At 32.4% G+C, this 20,989-nt stretch overlaps 1 protein-coding gene across 2 annotated transcripts; it reads left to right on the top strand.

Moving 5' to 3' along the window:
- On the top strand, nucleotides 2,542-6,391 carry LOC109362554 (probable serine/threonine-protein kinase WNK3). Of its 2 annotated transcripts, none has more exons than XM_019608411.1 (10): nucleotides 2,542-2,694; nucleotides 2,792-2,888; nucleotides 3,013-3,050; nucleotides 3,164-3,391; nucleotides 3,514-3,737; nucleotides 3,841-3,998; nucleotides 4,541-4,724; nucleotides 4,798-4,935; nucleotides 5,033-5,834; nucleotides 5,980-6,391. In XM_019608411.1, the coding sequence occupies exons 2-10, from the start codon at nucleotides 2,811-2,813 to the stop codon at nucleotides 5,987-5,989; spliced, it is 1,860 nt and encodes a 619-aa protein (XP_019463956.1). In that variant the 5' UTR covers nucleotides 2,542-2,694; nucleotides 2,792-2,810; the 3' UTR covers nucleotides 5,990-6,391. The 2 variants fall into 2 exon arrangements, with proteins under 2 accessions (XP_019463956.1, XP_019463955.1); XM_019608410.1 differs by having other exon boundaries at nucleotides 2,542-2,702.

Genomic DNA, 20,989 nt, shown 5'->3' with positions numbered 1-20,989 from the left:
TGGTCAAACTTAAATAAAAGCGAGTCTAAACAATATATTATATGAGAAAAAATTGTTACAAACAACAAACAACAATGATTCAAATGATAACTAATAAGATAACCAATAACTAATTAAATATTAGATATAATAATATTCTATTAATCGGAATATATCTAACAGGAAGTAGCGTGTGGTTCTTTGTAACTAAACATGGATGGCGTACCTTATAAGATAGGCTTGAAGAAAAGATTATCAGGTCGTGGTACAAATTTCGTCTCGTACTAATTAACTTGCATTTCCCTTTCCAAACATGTTACATGCACTTTTAGAATTGATACTTTTCGAGTCAATACTCTACAATAGACGCTTCAGAACTGATACTTTTCTGGTGAATACTCTACACTAGACCCTTTAATGATTCTCTAACCTTTTTTATCATATTCATAGGTGCCAAAGTTATTGTCTTTCGTGTTCCATAAAAAACTCAAAAATGATAAAAAAAAAAAGCAATAACTAAAAGGTATTTTTATGTATTAAAAAATTTCAAGATTTCTGGAATATAAGTATCTACTTTAAAAAGTATTCTATAAGTAACATTTTTGTATAATTTCTTCTATTCATGTTCTCTTGAAACATAATCTCGATTCTCAAAAGTGGTATGATAAATTATAGAGAAAATGATATATACACTGATAAGTATAATAGTTTTTATCCTATTATTGTATCATTTACTATCCAATTTCAATTATCATTCACTTTAAAAAAAATATATAAATGAAGGGTATATGATACACTGATTGTGTATAAATTTTTAATTATCAGGAATAAATATTTCACTCTATATATAGTGTGAAAAATAAGGATTAATAAAGATGATATGTACCTAGTATGAAAATAAAGGAAATATAGTTATAGAAGAAGAATAGAAATTAAAAATAAAAAATAAAAAATAACAAAAATCATGACAATATTCAACCAAAAAAAGCAAAAACAACCGAAATTATATTTTTCTTTTGTATTCAAAATAAAGCATGTTCTCTAAAAGAAGTAAATATTTCTAAATATGTTATTTTTAAGTAATATTTTTTAATACCTTTAGTCTATTCTTCTTCTTTGGTAATAACATCTAAATTCTCGAAAAGAAAATGGAAGAATACATTATATGTGTGAAAAAAGGAAGGATGAGAAAAGATAATATAAGGTTTGTTAGTGAGTATCGACTATACATAATGATAATGAAAATTAATAAAACAGTAAGATGAAAAGAGGGGGGAAGTTCTTATATGTACCTCTAATTTTAGCTCGAATGATGAAAAAAGAAACAAATATATGATAATAATAGTAACGTAAACAAAATTAGTAATATAATTAAGAAGAAGAAAAGTACAAAAAGATCTTAAACATACATTTACTTTAGCTCATAGAAAGATGAATGAAAAATGAAATGTTATCCATTAAATATGGATATGAAAGGATGAGACTATTTGGAAATATGAATATGAGAGGCAAAAAAAATGGAGATGAAAAAGGCAACAAATAAGAATAATCATAAGAATAAGTTTAAAAGGTATAAATTTGAATTTGATTGGATGATATATCAAATCAAAATCAAATGTTAAATGTAAAGTAAATCATAACAAAGTAAATAAATTTTAAAATATTTAATGTAAATTCAATAAAATAGTAATAGTTTTGGTAAATAGGTAAATATTAAAAAATAAAAAACTCACCTATATATAGTATAGATATATGTCATATTAATAATAAGAATATATTATATTGTTATATTAATCAATTAAATAATATATTAATGGAGAGTACATATTATTATTGTTGATGGTGTAAGGTATATGAAGCATATTTTTTTATGATAAAAATAGGTTTAGATCCTCTCAAATACTAGAGAATTCAATATTAAAAAGTTTAGTGTTAGAGAGCCCAAAAGTTTGCTGATTTTCATTTTTTATATTTAAAACTTACATAGTCAAAAAATTTCGAAGGATACATCTCACCATCTCTATTTGGTTGGAGAGAATTAGTAAAGAAAGAGAAAGGAAGGAGAGAGTTAAAGAAAAATGAGAATCTTTCTCTCATTTGGTAGGAGAGAGTACGAAGTATCCTGAGAAGAAATGGTAAAAGATGAGAGTGTTTTTGCATTTACAAATAATGTCATTATCTTTTATCACATCCTCATTAATATTTAAAGGTTAAAATTGTCTTTTTCAGAGAAACATATTTTCTCTTCCTTCTAATCTTTTAATATTTCTTTTTTACTAAACAACCAGTTACAATCACCTCATTTCTTTTTTTCTATTCATATTCTTTCTCTTTTATCTTCTCTAATCTTTTTTTTTTTAAACCAAACAAAACATAATTAATGTATTATATAATGCACATTTTTTGAACAATCCCCACAAATATCTATTACATAATGCATTTTCAAAAAACTATTAAAAATAAATAATGCAAAAAATTAATACAAAGTAAAAAAAAGAATATCGGAAAGAGATTAATTCAATATCTAAACACTCTTACTAATAAACAGAGTCTGAATTTTATGTGGTTCTGGTGAGGGAAGAAAAGAAAGTAGAGTTATATAATATAAAAAAATAAGTTAAAAACCAAGAAAAGAGAGCGTTTTTCGGGTTCATCATTTGGAATCGGAAATGAGAAGAAGCATTTGACCTGCGAGCAAAGAAATCATCGAGCTTGGTGCGGTGGTGTTTCTGTTTCACCCTCTTTTTTCTTAAATAAATTTAATAGTTTCATTCTTTTTTTTTCCATATTTTCCTTCTCTCGTTGTTTTTAGCTAGCTAGGTTTTCAAGCAATGCCGCAAGATTCCTCAGAACAAGACCTTGATGATTCCGAATTCGTTGAAATTGATCCCACCGCTAGATACGGCCGGGTTAGTTCTCAATTTCATGAATGAATGAATGATTGATTCATTGATTTGTATGATCTGATCTGTTATAATCTAAACCTAATGTTTGTGTTTTATTATTTCTAATTTTGATTGTTGTATTCCACAGTATAAGGAAGTGTTGGGGAAAGGAGCTTTCAAGAAAGTGTATCCTTTCTTTTTTTGTTTATAAATTTTCTATGCTCAATGAATGTATGTGTGTTTTGAACGGAGTTAACTGTGTAAATAATGTGGTCCTTAACAGTAGTGTGTGAATATAGATATCGCGCTTTCGATGAGTTGGAAGGGATTGAAGTGGCTTGGAATCAGGTTAAGGTGGCGGATCTATTGCGTAACTCTGTAGATTTGGAGCGCCTCTATTCAGAAGTTCATTTGCTCAAGACATTGAAGCATAAAAATATAATTAAATTTTACAATTCATGGGTTGACACTAAGAATGAAAACATCAATTTCATAACTGAAATTTTCACCTCAGGAACATTGCGCCAGTGAGTTCCTGTGGCTCGTTTGGTTCATATTTTTTGGTTTTTATTGTTTTTAAGGCATAGCCATTCATGTTCATTTATATTTTGGTGATCTTTTATGCTTGAGTTTGATTTTCTTAATTTAGATACCGGCAGAAACATAAGCACGTTGATTTGAGAGCTTTGAAAAAATGGTCTAGGCAGATATTGGAGGGCCTTTTCTATCTTCATAGTCATAATCCACCAGTTATTCATCGAGACCTTAAGTGTGACAACATTTTTGTCAATGGGAATCAAGGGGAGGTGAAAATTGGTGATTTAGGACTGGCAGCTATTCTTCAAAAGGCCAATTCAGCTCACAGTGTTATAGGTAACATTTCTTGTAAAATTACTACATATATTTTCCTTCTTTAGGTGAAATACTGTGCGAATCTTGTTAGTGAAGGCATTAACAGTTCTTATTATGAGTTTAGGTACCCCAGAGTTCATGGCCCCAGAACTTTACGAAGAGGAATATAACGAGCTTGTTGACATCTATGCTTTTGGCATGTGCTTGCTGGAGTTGGTGACTGTCGAGTACCCATATGTCGAATGTACCAATGCTGCTCAAATATACAAGAAAGTGACATCTGTAAGTGCTTTGTTTTCAAAATGGTGGGACTTTTACTTATCATGTAATGCATTACTGGCGTTAGAATTATTTCCTCCTGTCTCAATGGTAATGGACAACTGGACATGGTATTCATGCGTTCCGAAAGCCTCTGTCAAATTTTAGAGGCTTGATGTTTGTGAAACCCTTTGGATGGTGCGGTGGTATGAGTTGGTGTCGTTTTCTTCTTCTCGGATTGCTGCATATGGGCATAACGGTTAACATATCTACAAATTAGGTTTTATCTTTCCTTATGTATAAAATTGCCTAGAGATGTGATTAGAGTTTTTAAGTGGGCTTCTGATGTGTCTGGATTATGATCTTTTAAGGTTAAGCTTGCAGATAAAGACAGTGGTTACCTACAGAGAAGTATTTGGAAATTTTCTAAAAACAGTGAAAAATAGTTGTGTCTCATAGTGTTGTATGTTGTGCTTAAGATTCAAATAAACGGTGGGAATTCTTTGTTAAAGGACACTTCTAGCATTTTATTGTTATATAATTCTTGTTGTTTACTTTTCCGGTAGGGAGTAAAGCCAGCATCGTTGGGAAAAGTGACAGATGTTGAAGTTAAAGCATTTATAGAAAAGTGTATCGCTAATGTTTCTGAACGTTTGCCTGCAAAAGATCTCTTGATGGATCCCTTCCTTCAGTCAGATTTTAATAGTGAAAGTGTAGGTCGTTCTTCTAGGTCTGAAATCCATCATTCAGGTAAATATACTTTGCATCTAAATTACATAATGGTTGATCTTCTTTTGTAAATCATCTGATGTATCAATTGCAGGAAATAGTCATGACAACCAAGCCATTGGAAAAAGTGTTGTAGAGATTTCTGGTGAGACAAGCAGGGAATTCACAGTGGAAGGTCAAAGGAGAGATATTAATACAATATTCTTAAAACTGCGAATAGTAGACTCCTCAGGTCCTTTCACTCAATTTATTTGATTTTAGTCAAAGAAAATAAGTGTCTACTTGCTCTTTCCTTGATTCTGAAATAGACATCGTTGATTTTTGTGTAGGTAATATTCGCAATATCCACTTCCCTTTTGATGTTGCAGCAGACACTTCAATCTCCGTTGCTAGTGAAATGGTTGAAGAATTGGAGCTTACTGATCAAGATGTTACGACTATTGCTGAGATGATTGACTCAGAAATTCGACATCATATTCCTGATTGGAATCCAAGTGAAAATCATGTCAATTGTTTTTGCCAAGATTCAACAATTTCAAGTGACGGTACACCTGAAACTTGTCATGAGGCTTCTCCTGTTGTTTATGATTCTATCATCTCTCCTGGTACTCTTGCATTAGAAACATTACCTTCAGGTCGCAAGTACTGGTCAGACTCACCCAAGGCATTTGGTGGAAATTCTCCATGTAGGCATGGTGCTGCGAATTTGTCTTATGAGGTGGATGCAACTGCTGAGGAATGCAGCTTCAATGAAAATGGTGCTATTTCAGTTGAGTTAGATCCTCGTGACGAGATCTGTGTTGGTGATTATAGTACAGAGAAGGAATATGATGGGACTGTTGATTCCACTTTCAGTGAAAGAAGTATTACATCTGGGTATTTAGATGCAACCGGTGAAAAAATTTCTCTGGAAGAAATGTCTGGAATTTCGAAAGATTCTGATATAGAAGACATCACTAAAATAGCCATAAAATTGGAGAGTTTGTTGGTAAGACAGAGAGAGGAGTTACATGAACTAAAGACGAAGCACAAATTAGCTATCTCAGATCTTTTGAAGGGAATTTCTCCACAAATGTGCCAAAAGGTTCTAAATATATGCAACCTACGAATGCCTGACTATGGAAATGTAGGGTGAGGCTTCTGAAGCATTTCCTCATTTAAAAAGATAACAAGTCACTTTGGATGTAGTGAAATTCTTAAGTTTAAATCTACTTGCATGTGTTACTTGGGCTGGATTACATAATTTTAATATTTTGGGTTCACGATTCATTCTTAGGATAGGGTAATTTTCTGATGCCACAATGGTTGTTGGTAATAATGTGGGAATGCAGCAAAGTCAAAACTTGAAGTAATCTCTTTAGGAGAGATTTAGTTAAGGGAAGGCATCATCTTCAGCATGGAGGACTCGATGCTCTTGTTGCATTTACCCATGAAGCATGAGGGCGAGGTGAGAAATTACCTTGATAGGTCATAAGGCAGCATAATATCTATTTCATTCCCCAAAATATATGTATATAATGTGAGGCTAGTGGGTAAACTATAGAAAGCGTGTATACATGTACATATATGAACACCTGTGGTCGTTTACATGGCGATCTTCACATCGAATACTGGAAAACTGTATTTGATTCTGTCCGTGGATTTTTAGTCTTTTATCTGTCAAAATATTCTTACTTCTGGCATCACTACCTTGATGTTTTTGACACCATATCTGATCAGTTCTATGCTTGATGAGCACGTAAGTTGTAGACAATGTTAAGAGCTGAATTGTGTTCTCCAGTTACTGCTTGTTGTAATACTTTCAATGTAGTTTTAATTCTGTTCTACAACATTTTTGTGTGTTTAAACGTACAAGTGTACCAATTTGATTGAAAAATGGAATATAGTCTAGGTATGGTCTTACCAAGGGTCCGCAAAAAGCTTTTTTGGTTATTTCACTAACCCTTTTAGACTTTGTTTGGGAATAGAGTTTTGGAAGAAAAGGGAATGAATGACTTTGGAAAGTCTTCCCCTTCTTTGGGAGTCGGATGAATGAGAGGGGAATGTTTTGGAGAGTTTCTCTAACCTTCCATGTGTCTATTTTTAAAGTTCATATAATTTGAGGTTTTTTGGAGATAAAATATTAAAATAGCTAAATATTTTTAGTAATATTACATGATTGTACATTATTGTTAATTTTTGATTGCTAATTATATTTTTAAAGGAAAAATAAAAAATATTCTCACATTATTATTAGTTTATTCTCTTCATTTAAATTTCATACTCTCAAACAAGGGATGATTTCCTTCTTGTTCCCTTCTCTTTCTTCGCCTTCCTAACCCTTTGATCCTTCTCCTTCCCTTTTCCTTGTAACTTCCAAACAAAGCCTTAGGGTTTGTTTGGGAGTTAGGTTTTGGAGGGGAAGGAGGAGAAATGGAAGATTTGAGAGTTATCTCACAAGTGTATTTCATAGCTCTCAAGCTTTCCCTTTCCGTTCATTTTCCTCCAAAATCCAACTCTCAAACTAACTCTTCAGGTTTATTTGGAATGGCATGAGCAATGTTTAAAGGACCAAACTGTATTGAGCGATCTCATCAATTCAATCTCTGATTGAACTTGAAAATGATTATGATTTATAGTTTTAACTAAATGAGAGGTTAGACCACTTTGAATTGAAGAAATTCTAGTTTGACTGTGTTAAACCTGGTTAAGTCATAATAACTCAAAAATAAACTGTATGAATCACTTAAAATAAAATTAAAAAATGGAACATAACTCATGTATTATTTTACTTTGGTCCAAAAAAAATTGGAGAGATGTTATTTCAATATATAAATTATGTAAAATTTTATATTTATATAAAATTATATATTTATAGATAATTATTAATTATATTTAATTTACTTGATTTGACTGGATGATTTAATCGTTTAAACTGATTAAACCTAATATGAGAGTCTTCCTAATTGATTTATGGCTGATGTTTCATAACATTTGTTCATAAGAGTGGGAAGGTAGTCGACCATCAATTTGGAAGCAAAACGTCTAAAACATGTGAAATATGTTAGAAGAGTGACATGTGAAATATGTTCGAAGAGTGACATGGCTAGTTTTTCATTAGGGATATGTTTTAAACTGTTAGTGTTGGGCATGTTTTAATAAAGGTTTATTATTAAGTTAAGTTTTAAAGTGGAATAAATAAAAATGAAAGGCTTTAGAGTCAATTCTGAAATAAATTTTATGGCTTTTAGTCTTTCAATATATTTATCCCTTCGAAATCCAACTTATAAACAAGTCTGAAATATTTTATAGGTGTAGTTTTTAAATGCTATAAAAAATTTGCACAGTCGTGCATGTCACTTATGTACAAAAATCTTATTTTGACGTGACAAATAACTAGTAATCTCTATCAACACAACATTATTACTTGAACAATAGGAATGTATGTGATTTGACATAATGTTCATGTGAAGTTTTATCCCATTGTCCTAATTGTTAAATCCAATTACCTTTTGAAGGAAGTAACCTCCATTATCATCTTCAACCTTGATTTCTTTTCCCTTACTGGTTATTTGCTTAATTGGGCTACTGCTTTTACTAAAGCCATTTGTTTTGTTTTATTCTTTTTCTGTTTTTCTTTTTTCGTTTTCGGCTTCTTGGTCCATTACTCCCTAAGTTTTAGTTAGTTACTAAATACTTTCCTTGTTAGATTTTCCTGTATATATTGGGCTGTCTTCTTCATAAGACTTCACCTTTTTTTCTTCTCACCAATATACAAGATTCAGAGAGTTTTCTTTTCCTTCTCGTGTTCAATATGGCAAGTTTTTTGGGTACAATATGGCAAGTTGCAAGACTGAGAGTAATATTTAAGTTGAACATAAGTAATGAAACATGTCACCCTAGCATACGGAACCTTTATTTATGATTCTAGTAGATTGCTAAACAAATTCTATCAATATACCATATTAACATAATTGATCATGAACATGCATTTTAAAATTTAGTCAATTGATATTTAACTTTTGTTATATAGGTGAGATAAATATTATTTACATCACTCACATCCTTTTACATAATTCATCATTGGTGCATCCAAGTATAACCACTTATATATATATATATATATATATATATATATAAAAGAGTTAATTACACTGACACCCCTTGAGTTTAATGAAGTTACATAAATTATCCCTCGCTTTTTTACACCTACACTTTTTTATACTTTTATTACACTGATCACCCTGTATGAGAAATAAGTATAATTTTTAGATAAAAAATATGATAAATGCAATTAAGTTAAACAAAACATCGTATATTATGAGAAAAATCCAAATGATATACAAATCAATGTATTTTTATTATTTTTTATTACAAAATGCATCAAAAATTATAAAGAGATATTGTTTAAATTGCTCTTATACTATATCGTAAAGAACAAAAAATAATAAAGATGTATCGACTCATATATTATTTGGACATGTCTCTACAATATACCCTGTTTTGTTTAACTTAATTACATTTATCACATTTTTGTTTAAAAGATTGCACTTATTTCTCATGCATGGGTGATCCGTTAATGAAAGTATAAAAATTAGGGATGTGTGTACGTGTAAAAAATTGAGGGGTGATTTGTGTAATTTTACTACAACTCAGGGGGTGTCAATGTAATTTACTCTATATATATATATATCTATATATATACACACATATATATCCATATATATATACACATATATATACATATATATATATATATATATATATATATATATATACTACTTAATAAAACAAAAACATCAAATAACTACCCCTCTATTGTGTTCCCTATTTTACTTTCATTATCTTCTATTTTCTACCAAAAAACCATATATATAATATTTCCTTGATTCACATTATACTTAGTTTTCAAAAACTAATATCTTTATTACTTTTTAACCACGTTGTTAGATAACCTAGTTATAGATAATGGTTGACAATATTAAAGCATACAACTCTTTATGTTAGGAGTAATATGACTTTAGGTCAAAAGCTTGAGAAAAAAACTGTGGATCCAATTAAAATCATTTTATAAAAAATACTGAACACATGTGGCCTGATTGTTGAATCTACCTTTCAATTTACATTAAAAATTTATTGTTTGTGTAGTTATTTTGCCACTTGTGTAATTCCCTGTTGTCAAAAACGGTTCATATAGGCCGGTTTAACCGGTAAACTGATGAATCAATCTTAATACCGATACGATACAATATTTATATCGATCATGCATTTATACTAGTCAAAATTGGTTAAATCCAGTAAAAATTGATCATACTGGATGATTTTCAATTGAACCGTACCGGTCATCCCGACGGGTTTCATTTAATTTTTTTAATGAAAATGATTTATTTTTACCAAAATGTTGGTAAGGAGAATCAAACACACAACTAATACATTTTTTATACACCTAAAACATGATCTACCATATACATTTTTTAACAAGTGGTATAAATAAAAGTTGTTATTGTTTTTTATTGATTTTCAACAGTTAGTTTAAAATATATGTATATCTAACTTCATCGATATGCAGTTTAATTAGTGATCCACCGGTTGAACTACCATACCATTATACTAGTACCCTGACCGGTTTGATGATCAATGTGATATTAATAACATTGATGTAATTGTTTAACTTTCTATGTAGATGAAATGTGGTTATGCTAATAATAAAAGTTTTAAGTGTCTTTTGAAAAAAATTATCACCAGACAACAACTTGTCCAATCCAACTCATTAGTGTTTAAGTTGGTTTGGTAGGTTTCCCAATTGCTGAACTTGAACCAACCTAAACCAAACAATTTCTATTGATTTAGGCATATTTTTTTCATGACTTGTGCTGTTAATAATTATCAAAGCCATCAAGGTTTCAAAACTGTTCCATCTCTGTATGAAAACCTGAAGAATGTGAGAATAGTTTTCTTCAATACAAATTTAAACGTTGTGATTAAAACTTGGTTGTTGTTTACATGTTTAATTGCAATGTAATATCCGTTTAAATGTTTTTTTTTCATTTTCAACCAATTGACTGACAGTAACAATCATAAAACTCATACATGAGGTGATATTTGTTTTTCATAAATGAAAGTTTAGGGATAAGGTTGATTGCCCCATCCTAGGGTCAAGACATATCTTAAGGCTCAATAAACACATGTTAAGTCTACGACACCTTGAAGTCTCATTACCCTAAGTTTTGATGAAAATACAATTAATGTTGATTGAATTATGTTAACGCGCTTGAAACAAAATGATCACAACGAATAATCTCTAATGTTTTATTTGGGAGTGTGATTTTGGAGGGGAAGGGAAGGTATGTCTTTGGAAAACCTTCCCCTTGTTTGGGAGTTGGATGAAGGAGAGGGGAAGGTTTTGAAGGGTTTCTCAAACCCTCCGAAACTCTCAATGTGTCTATTTTTAAAGCTATCTCAATTTGGAAATAAAATGTCAAAATAGCTAAATATTTTTAGAAATATTATATAATTAGATATTATTGTCCATTTCTCATTGTTAATTACATTTTTAAAGGAAAAATGAAAAAAATTCTTACATTATTATTAATTTACCATCTCTCATCTAAATTTCATACTCCCAAACAAGGGAGAGAATTTCCTTTCTTTTCCCTTTCCCCTTCCTAACCCTTTGATCCCTCTCCTCCCCTTTCCTTCATAACTCCCAATCAAAGGCTTTGTTTGGGATTGTGGTTTTAGAGAGGAAGGAAAGGGAAACGATGACTTTGGAAAGTCTTCCCCTTGTTTGGGAGTTGGATGATGGAGAGGGAAAGGTTTTGGAGGGTTTCTCAAATCCTCCAAAACCTTCCATGTGTCTATTTTTAAAGTCCCCTAAGGGTTTGTTTGGGAGTTAGGAGGGAAAGGAAAAGAGAGGGATGAGAGGGTAAAGAGGGGAGAGGAAAGGAAGGAGAAGGGAGGACAAATCCAACTAAACCCCTCCCTTGTTTGGGAGTGTGGAATTTAGATAGGAGGGGATGAAGGGTTAATATAATACAAAAATACTATTTTATCTTTCTTCCTCCTTTAAAAAATCAATAGTATGCTATGTATTATATGTTATAGAATAATATTAGTAAGGGTGGTTAGGTAATTTGGCTTATTTTCCTCCCAAAATACCCCAATTTTGGGGAACTAGGTATTTTGGCATTTGGAGGGTTTGAGGGGGTTTGAAAAATCCTTCAAAACCCTCCCCTCTCCTCCACTAAACTCCCAAACAAGGGAATCCCCCTCCTAAACCTTCCCCTTCCTTCCCTCTCCCTCCAAAATGATACTCCCAAACACACCCTAAGGCTTTGTTTGTGAGTTAGGAGGGAAAGGAAAGGAGATGGATGAGAGGGTAAAGAGGGGGGAGGAAAGGAAGGAGAAGGGCAAATCCAACTAAACCCCTCCCTTGTTTGGGAGTGTGGAATTTAGATAGGAGGGGATGGAGGGTTAATGTAATACAAAAATACTATTTTACCCCCTTCCCCCTTTAAAAAATCAATAATATGTTATGTATTATATGTTATAGAATAATATTAGTAAAGGTAGTTAGGTAATTTGGTTTATTTTCCTCCCAAAACACCCCAATTTGGGGGAACTAGGTATTTTGACATTTGGAGGGTTTGAGGGGGTTTGAAAAATCCTTCAAAACCCTCCCCTCTCCTCCACTAAACTCCCAAACAAGGGAATCCCTCTCCTAAACCCTCCCCTTCCTTCCCTCCCCCTCCAAAATGGTACTCCCAAACACACCCTAAATTTGGGGTTTTTTGAGATAAAATGTCAAAATACCTAAATATTTTTAGTAATATTATATAATTATATATTATTGTCAATTTCTCATTTTTTTTTCAGTAATGAACTTTATTAAAAAAAAAGATTAAAAAGTAGGAGAACAAGTGGTGCTCCTATCCACAAAAACTAAAAGATTAACAATGTCAATTTCTCATTGTTAATTACATTTTTTAAGGAAAAATAAAAAATATTCTTTCGTTATCATTAGTTTACCCTCATCATCTAAATTTCATACTTCCAAACAAGGGAGATGATTATCTTCCCTTCTCTTCCTCTCTCTTTGATTACTCTCCTTCCATTTCTCTCATAACTCTCAAAGAAAGCTTAAGGTAATTAAATACTGTAATGTATAGTTGATCAACAACAAGAGTGTCTTTGATCACTCATAGCATCTATCAAGGTTTAGCACTTTGTTTGGTTAGAGAAAAAGAAAATGGGATAAGAGTAAGGGATTGAGAAGTTGGAGAGAGAGAAAATAAATAGTTTTGTATTGTGTTGTACGAGAGAAAAGAAATCTATTTTCCCCATTTGTTTAGTTGAATTTTGAAAAAGTAAAAGTAATAAATTAAAGTTGTTAAAAAAAATTATATCCACATATAGGATAAAAGAAATCATTGTACATTTTTACTATTTAGCATAATCTAAATGTTAAATAAATAACATTTTTAAATATATTTTTATCAAATTTGAGACAATTGATTTTGGGTTTAGGGAAATATTGAAAATGAAGTTTTAATATGTTGATCAAGGAGAAAGAGTGGTGACTATATGGTTGAGATTATTGTTGATTAGTATGACTCAGAAGCTATTATGTTTCTATTTATTAAGCAATAAAAAGCCAATTGTTATATTTCTATTCATTAGGCAATAAAGAGCTAATATGACTATTAGGAATATTTCACCTACTATATTGGAACACTTATATGACTCATTATGCTATTCATATAAGAATTTATTTTTTCTTCATCACTTTTCTTTTTCTTGCTGTATAAATTATATGCATTGTTGATGAATAAAATCAAGCATTCTACATAACACATTTCCTCTCTGCACTTTTGCTTGCTACATAACTAACAAATTGATATCTAGAGCTATATCTTGGGGGATATGTGAGAAAAAACACAAACCAAACAATTCATATTACCTTATATTGCCTAAAATTATGAAAATGAACTCAGAAGTAGTGTCTACTACATTTGCATCTCCTGTGTTTAATGGAAAAAACTATCATGTATGGACTATTAGAATGGAAGCATTCTTAAATGCTGATGATCTATGGGATGCCATTGAACAATATTATGTCATTCCAACTCTTCCACACAATCCAACTGTTGCATAAATTAAAAATGAGAAGGAGATGAAGCAAAAAAAGTCCAAAGCAAGAACATGTCTATATGCAGCTATTTCACCATCATTTTTAACAGAATAATGACAATGAAAATAAGCAGTGAAATATTGAATTTTTTGAAGCAAAAATATGAGGGAGATGAAAGAGTCAAAATGACGCAAGTGATGAATTTGATCCGAGAATTTGAAATGCAAATGATGAGAGATTTAGAAACAATCAAGGAGTACTCTCATAAACTTCTAGCCATTGCCAATAATGTAAGACTTCTTGGTACTGAATTTTCCGATTCTATAATAGTTCACAAGATTCTAGTTACACTTCCTGAAAAATATGAAGTTGCAATTTCATCTATGGAAATGTCCAAGGATGTGTCAAACATCACCTTTGTTGGGTATGATCAGAATATAAACACATCTAGAGAAGGATGAATAGGTGCAACACAATCAAATTATCACTTTTCCGGTTTTATAGAGTTCTAAAAAATCGTTAGTTTAATCGATTAAGAAAGGTCTTAATCCATTATTGACAGCTACGTCTTAATTGATTAATGACTCTTTTAATCAATTATCGTAACAAATAGGTTTCTTGAAAATAGAATCTTTTCAACAAAAAACTCGAACAATTCAATCTTTATAAATGTAGACTGCTTAATCAGATTATGAACAATTAATCTAACACAATTAAAAGCTATCCAAGAATCAATATGACACGTAAAGACTTGAAATTTAAAAGAGATAAGGGAAGAGAAACAAGAATAACAAATTTTTATCCTGGTTCGTTTGCGGGTCCACTTGCAAACTACTTCCAGGCCTCCCGACTGATTTGAGAGATTTTTCTTCACTAAGAAACAAAGTAATATTCAATTACAAGAACGCTTCCAGTTACACTTTCACATATGCTTCCTTATTAGATCTAGAGCCAAGCTACACGGTTTGACTTCCGACACACCTCTTTCGTATTCTGCACACGTACTCGCTGCCCTAGCTGAATCTTGCTATCAACTAAGAACTTTGTGAAATTGTGAAGACTATACAATCTAACCTCAGCTAGGACAACTTTTCTACTATACTCCTCAAATTTGTTTCTCAACACTTTTTTAAGTTAGAAGCACCTAAATGTGCCTATATTAACAAGTAACACTAAATCTCAAACCTAATAAAAAAATCTCACAAGACTAAATAGAAAATGCGGATTTATGCAAGGTTTGTATGAAAAATAATTTTACGATTGAATGCTCAAAAATTAATTTTGAAGAAGCTTTTTCTTCTAATCCTTGTTATGCACAAGAAACACTTAAACCTTTTCAAAACACTATTTTCCAGATTGATCGATTATACTGATTGAAAAATGTTTTTCTTGATATGCACATGCTATACAGTTTTCCAAATATACTATCTTTAGTGCATAATACTATGTATGTGAATGCATGAGCCTACTTATCATATTATATCTAGATGTGATGTCTCAAATTTAATCTTATTTATATTAAGGCTCTCGTGAGACTCCACCTAGGTTTACCTAACCTAGACTCGATCTAAGGCAATCATCTTAAGACTTCTAATAAAAGTAAAGCTTACAATGTCCTAAGTCTATAGATGCAACCCTTAAGTCTTCGGCTTGTTGTTTGTTGTACGTTCTTCAAGCTTACTTGCATGCCCGTTGTCTTCATCAAAAGTTAGGTTAGCGTCAAATGTGCAATTCTTGACTCTTTGTGCTTTCAATCTCCCCCTTTTTGATGATGAAAAATCTACACTAAATCCATGTTTGATGAGCTTGATGATGATCAACATGTGTTTTCTTAGGTTGATAAATGTCAAAGTTGTGGTGCTGCCCCTCACTTTGCTCTCCCCCTCAACCAAGAAATGAGGTGATTTAAGCGAGATTTAGGTAGCAAACTTATGGAAGCTCAACAACCTGAAACACATCAAACAACAAAACAACCTTTCTCCCCCTTTTGACATTATAAAAAAGTATAGACAATTAAATGATAATAACTGGTCAAAACTAAGAAGAGATATTATAGTTGGTGAAAAGAAACTGTAATTAATCATTATGTAAGGCTATAATTGATTAACCAGTTTTTACAGAATTGAACAAGTGCACAAATCACTGCATTTAGTCGATTATCAAGGAACTTAATCGATTAAACTGACAAAGAAACATAATATGAGCTAGGTTTGTATGACAGATCCAACATGTATGAACACAATTAGGCATGGAATGATTAATAATTTTGATTTATTATGGTTAAGCATGTATTAATCAAGCATATATAGTATACACGCATGATATTATCAAGATTCTCATAAAACCACAATTCATAAACTATCGACATAATTAAACATTGTTCGACAAAATATGAAATAACAAATTTAAGTGAGTACATTGCAAGAGTTTGAAAGCATATTACAAGCAAAAAGATACAATGCCCAAAATGAAATGAAGTACAAGACCCAAAAGATATACTAAACCACAAAACATAACATCCTAAAGACTAGACACTCCTAAACTATTCCTAAGGTGGTGAAAGAGGACGTCTTGGTTGCAGATACATGATGTCGTGGATGGTCCGGATGAGGAAGTCTATGCGGTTGATTTCTTCATTTAACCGTTCATTTTGTCTCTCAAACCCTGACTGAATGAAGTTCCTTAGATAATCATAGTGTGTGTCAATGCGAGCATTGAGCCTCTGTTCCTTGGCGTCCAAATGAGCTATCTCGAAAGGTGGTTCTTGAGGCATAACATCAGCCTCCCCCTGATTTTCAGAAACCTGTTCATCCATAGCAGTTGGAATTTCTTCATCAGACAGATCCAAATCCACAGTTGTGTTGTGATCCTCCTAGTATTTCCAGGCATTATCATACTTATATATTCCCATTTTGTGGATTAGGTTATCACCAATCAAGTGCTCACGAGAGTTTGTTGTGATAATCACCGTATCAGACGTATGTATTTCTAGATGGTCAATGATGCGAGATATGAAGATTCCATAAGTAAGCAACTTGGATGATAAGGTCAAGATACCATACATAACCTTTAGGATTTCCTCGGGCCAGTTGATTATTATGTTTTCTCGGATAACAAACATAAACTTTAGGTCATGGATAGTTGGTTGGGCATGGTTTGAATTCCTTTGAACCATAATATATGGAACCAGCCTTTGTCAATCGATAGCGATCCAGCCTTTGTTAACTCTCCTTGTACGTACAAGTGGCATCCTCTAAGACAAGATTTGTACATTTCAGTTGCATCAAATGAGTTCCATAACTCATTTGAGCAGTCTCATAGGCCAGAACTGTCACTAGACAGCCCACCTACACCCAGAAATAAAGTCTCATTCAACTCACATTGTTTCCCAACACCATAGACCAATATTTACCATATTTGTATCTAAAATTGGCATATAAATCCTTAACTAGAGCAGGGTATACCTTATCGTTAAGCTTGAGAAACTGGTTCACACCTTGAATTTCTAATCTGTGAGGAAACACGAAGCCTTGTTCTATCATCCAAGCCATATCCACATAGCGAATGTACGTTGGCTTCCTCCTTGAAAGTTTGATAAACGGGTTTCTTGAAGAATTAGAGAGTAGTAGGCGTCACCATGATCCCTCCTATCACCATGATCGGAAGCAGAGTTAGATTCAGTTCTCCTTAGACGGTTAGCCGTTGTTTTGACTCTTTTCTGCTTTCCGTCAGCCATCTTTTCAGGATTAGAGAGGTTTAATCGATTATGTAATCGATTTAGGGTGATTGTAGACTAGGTTTTTGAATTGGGGGAAATCTAGGTTTTCTAATTTCTAGAGATTTTAGGGCAAATTGGAGATTGACTAGGCTTAGTGAAGCTCGGTTTGGATTGTTATATGACGAGGACTGATCAATTTTACAGATTGACAAAAGAAAGGGTAGGAATTTTTTATTTAGGGTTTGAAAAGTCTTTCCCAAACGCATATTGAATATGATAATTTCGACTGTCGTTAATCGATTAATGCTTATTTTAATCGATTAAGACTAGTTTAAAGTCTTAAGCAATCGACCCTAGTTAATCGATTAAAGGAAGACTTAATCGACTAAAGATATAGATTTTCAAAAAGCTTGAGCTACTAGAACTAAGTTTAATTGATTATAACACAAGTTAATCGATTAACATCAGTAAGATTGCAGAAATGATTATGATTTTGAGATTTACAATGCATGCCAAGACACTTAACCTAAGAATCTAGTCTAGACAGAATTACACACTTCTAGCACATAATCATAGAATAAAGAATATTGATTTGAAGCGCAAGGAAACAAGCATTCATCATATATCACATAGATAAGCATATTTAAAATGCAAATGCACTCAATACCAATATTCAAACTAGTTGAGATATTGTTCATCAAGAATTCCAAGTTCTCTTTAAGAACAAAAAATGAATCCCATGGAAGGGGCTTGGTGAAAATATCCGCTAGTTGTTTAGTGATTTCAACAAATTCAAGCACAGAGTCACCTTTTTTAACATCATCATGCAATAAATGATGTCTTATTTCTATATGCTTGGTTCTAGAATGCAAGATGGGATTCTTGGATAGGTTTATGGCGCTTGTATTGTCGCATTTAATCAGTATCTTTTCTAGATTGAGACCGAAATCTATAAGTTGCTGCTTCGTCCAAAGCATTTGAGTGCACCACACATCGGCATCAATGTACTCCGCTTCGGCGGTGGATAAAGCAACACAAGTTTGCTTTTTGTTGTGCCATGACACTAAGGAGCTGTCTAATAGGTGGCAATTTCCACTAGTGCTTTTCCAATCCAATTTACACCCAACAAAATCAGAACCGGAATATCTTACCAAGGATAGTGAGGCATCCCTCGGATACCATAATCCCATATTAAGGGTTCTCTTTAAATATCTCATGATTCGTTTAATAGTACTAAAATGCGATTCTTTAGGAATAAATTGATATCTCGCACACGTGCAAATGCTAAACATATATCATGACGGCTCGTAGTTAAGTACAATAAGGATCCATCATGCCGTGATATTTAGTTACCTCTACCGGTTTTCCTTTTTCATCTTTGTCTAAGTAACATGAGGATGCCATAAGAGTGGATGCTTCTTTACAATTTTCCATCTCAAACTTGCGAAGTAATTCTTTGCAGTATTTTGACTGGTGGACAAGTTTGTCACCCTTCATTTTCTTTCTTTTTAATCCGAGGAAGAAGGTAAGCTCTCCCATCATTGACATTTCAAATTCACCTTGCATCAAATCAGAAAACTCCTTGCAAAGGAGGTCGTTAGTAGCACCAAAAATTATATCATCAATGCATATTTGTACTAACAAAATATGATTATTCGATTTTTGGATAAAGAGCGTTGTGTCAACTTTGCACCTAATGAAACCCTTTTCTAAGAGAAAAGTACTCAATCTATCAAACCAAGCTCGAGGAACTTGCTTCAGGCCATAAAGTTCCTTTTCAAGTTTATAGACATACTTCAGGAATTTATAATTTTCAAAATCGGGCAGTTGTTCGACATAAACCTCATCTTGAATGAATCCATTCAAGAATGCACTCTTTACATCCATTTGGAACAATTTAAAGTTCATGATCGATGCAAATGCCAATAGCATTCTAATGGCCTCTAACCTCGCAACAGGGGCGTAAGTTTCATCGTAATTGATACCTTCCTCTTAGTTGTATGCTTTGGCCACAAGGCGTGATTTGTTTCATATTATTAAGCCAGATCCATCTAGTTTATTTCTAAAGATCCACTTAGTGCCAATTATCAGATGGTCTTTTGGTTTGGGGACCAAGTCCCACACATTACTACGTTCAAACGGGTTTAGCTCTTCTTACATAGCTATATCCTAGTGTTCATCCTCTATGGCCCTATCTATGATCTTAGGCTCTAATTATGACACGAAAGCAACAAAATTGCAAAATTTCCGCAAAGAATTATGGGTTACCACCCCCGTAGTGATATCACCTATTACTTTATCAAGTGGATGATCTTTCTTAGTTTTCCACATCCTCGACAAGTCCTGATGGTCCTCATTGGCTTCTTGATCATCCTGCTCCTCTTTATCCTTTTCCAAGTCTTTAGTGTATGTTTCTTCCAAAGCACCTGTAATATCATCAGACAAAACCTTTCTCTTCTCTTTTGGAGAAGATTCATCAAAATGAATATGGATCGATTCTTCTACAATCATAGTATATTTATTAAAAACTCTAAATGCCTTGCTATGCATCGAATAACCTAAAAATATACCCTTGTCGTCTATTTTAGAATCTGAATCTTAATCAATTTTCTCTTCTTGAATTTGTGATGTTAACGTCTCGAGAGAAATAATTTTCTTGCGTTTGTCTGATTCTTCATGCAAGGTTAAGCCCCTAACACCATTTCGTGTTCTTGAAGTTTTTTGAACAATGTTGCTAATGGCATCGAATCAAGATCCTTGGATGAAAGTGCAAAGTGTCAAGGATAGCACTAGCATGTCTTTGCCTATATTTTGATGAAGACAATGTTTTAACAAAGCTTGAAGATGGCTTAACAATTAATAGGCCTTATGCTCATTTGGTCATGTCTAGACTAGGATGTAAATTGAGTCTATAATCTAAGTAGTCTGGGATGTGTGCCGTAGTAATTGAGTATAGGTTAGGTGAACCTAGATGCTAGTCTCTTAAGCCATCTTAATTGTCATATCATATTCATGAGATACATCATCTAGTTAATTGTATGTTCATGCATCTATCATACATGTTATATGTGCATATTAGGCATAATATAATTGGTAAAACATGTATATTGTGCATAACATATGAGAAGTTTACCATTTGAAACATATGCATAAATGTTCCAGTTAATCGATTAACGTGGTAACTTAATCGATTAACTCAACTGCTTTTCTTTTAAATATGTGTTTTCTGTTTTAACTGAATTCTGTGTCATTTTGTTGCCCCATTAGTCGATTAAAGAGAAGCATTAATCGATTAACTAGTACGTTATGTGTTATAACTGAAATCTGTTTTAACTGTTTAATTGTTTTTGCAACGAAAGTCACCGCCTATTCTCTATGCTATAAATATAAGGCATTATTCAGAAACCCATAGCATTGCAATCTATTGTATAGGGTTGTTTAGAGAGCATTTTGCATACG

The sequence above is a fragment of the Lupinus angustifolius genome, chromosome LG12 (genome assembly GCF_001865875.1).
Source record: "Lupinus angustifolius cultivar Tanjil chromosome LG12, LupAngTanjil_v1.0, whole genome shotgun sequence".
Lineage (NCBI taxonomy): Eukaryota > Viridiplantae > Streptophyta > Magnoliopsida > Fabales > Fabaceae > Lupinus > Lupinus angustifolius.
The sequence above is the reverse complement of the archived record's forward strand: the minus strand, read 5'-3'. Positions and strand labels throughout refer to the sequence as shown.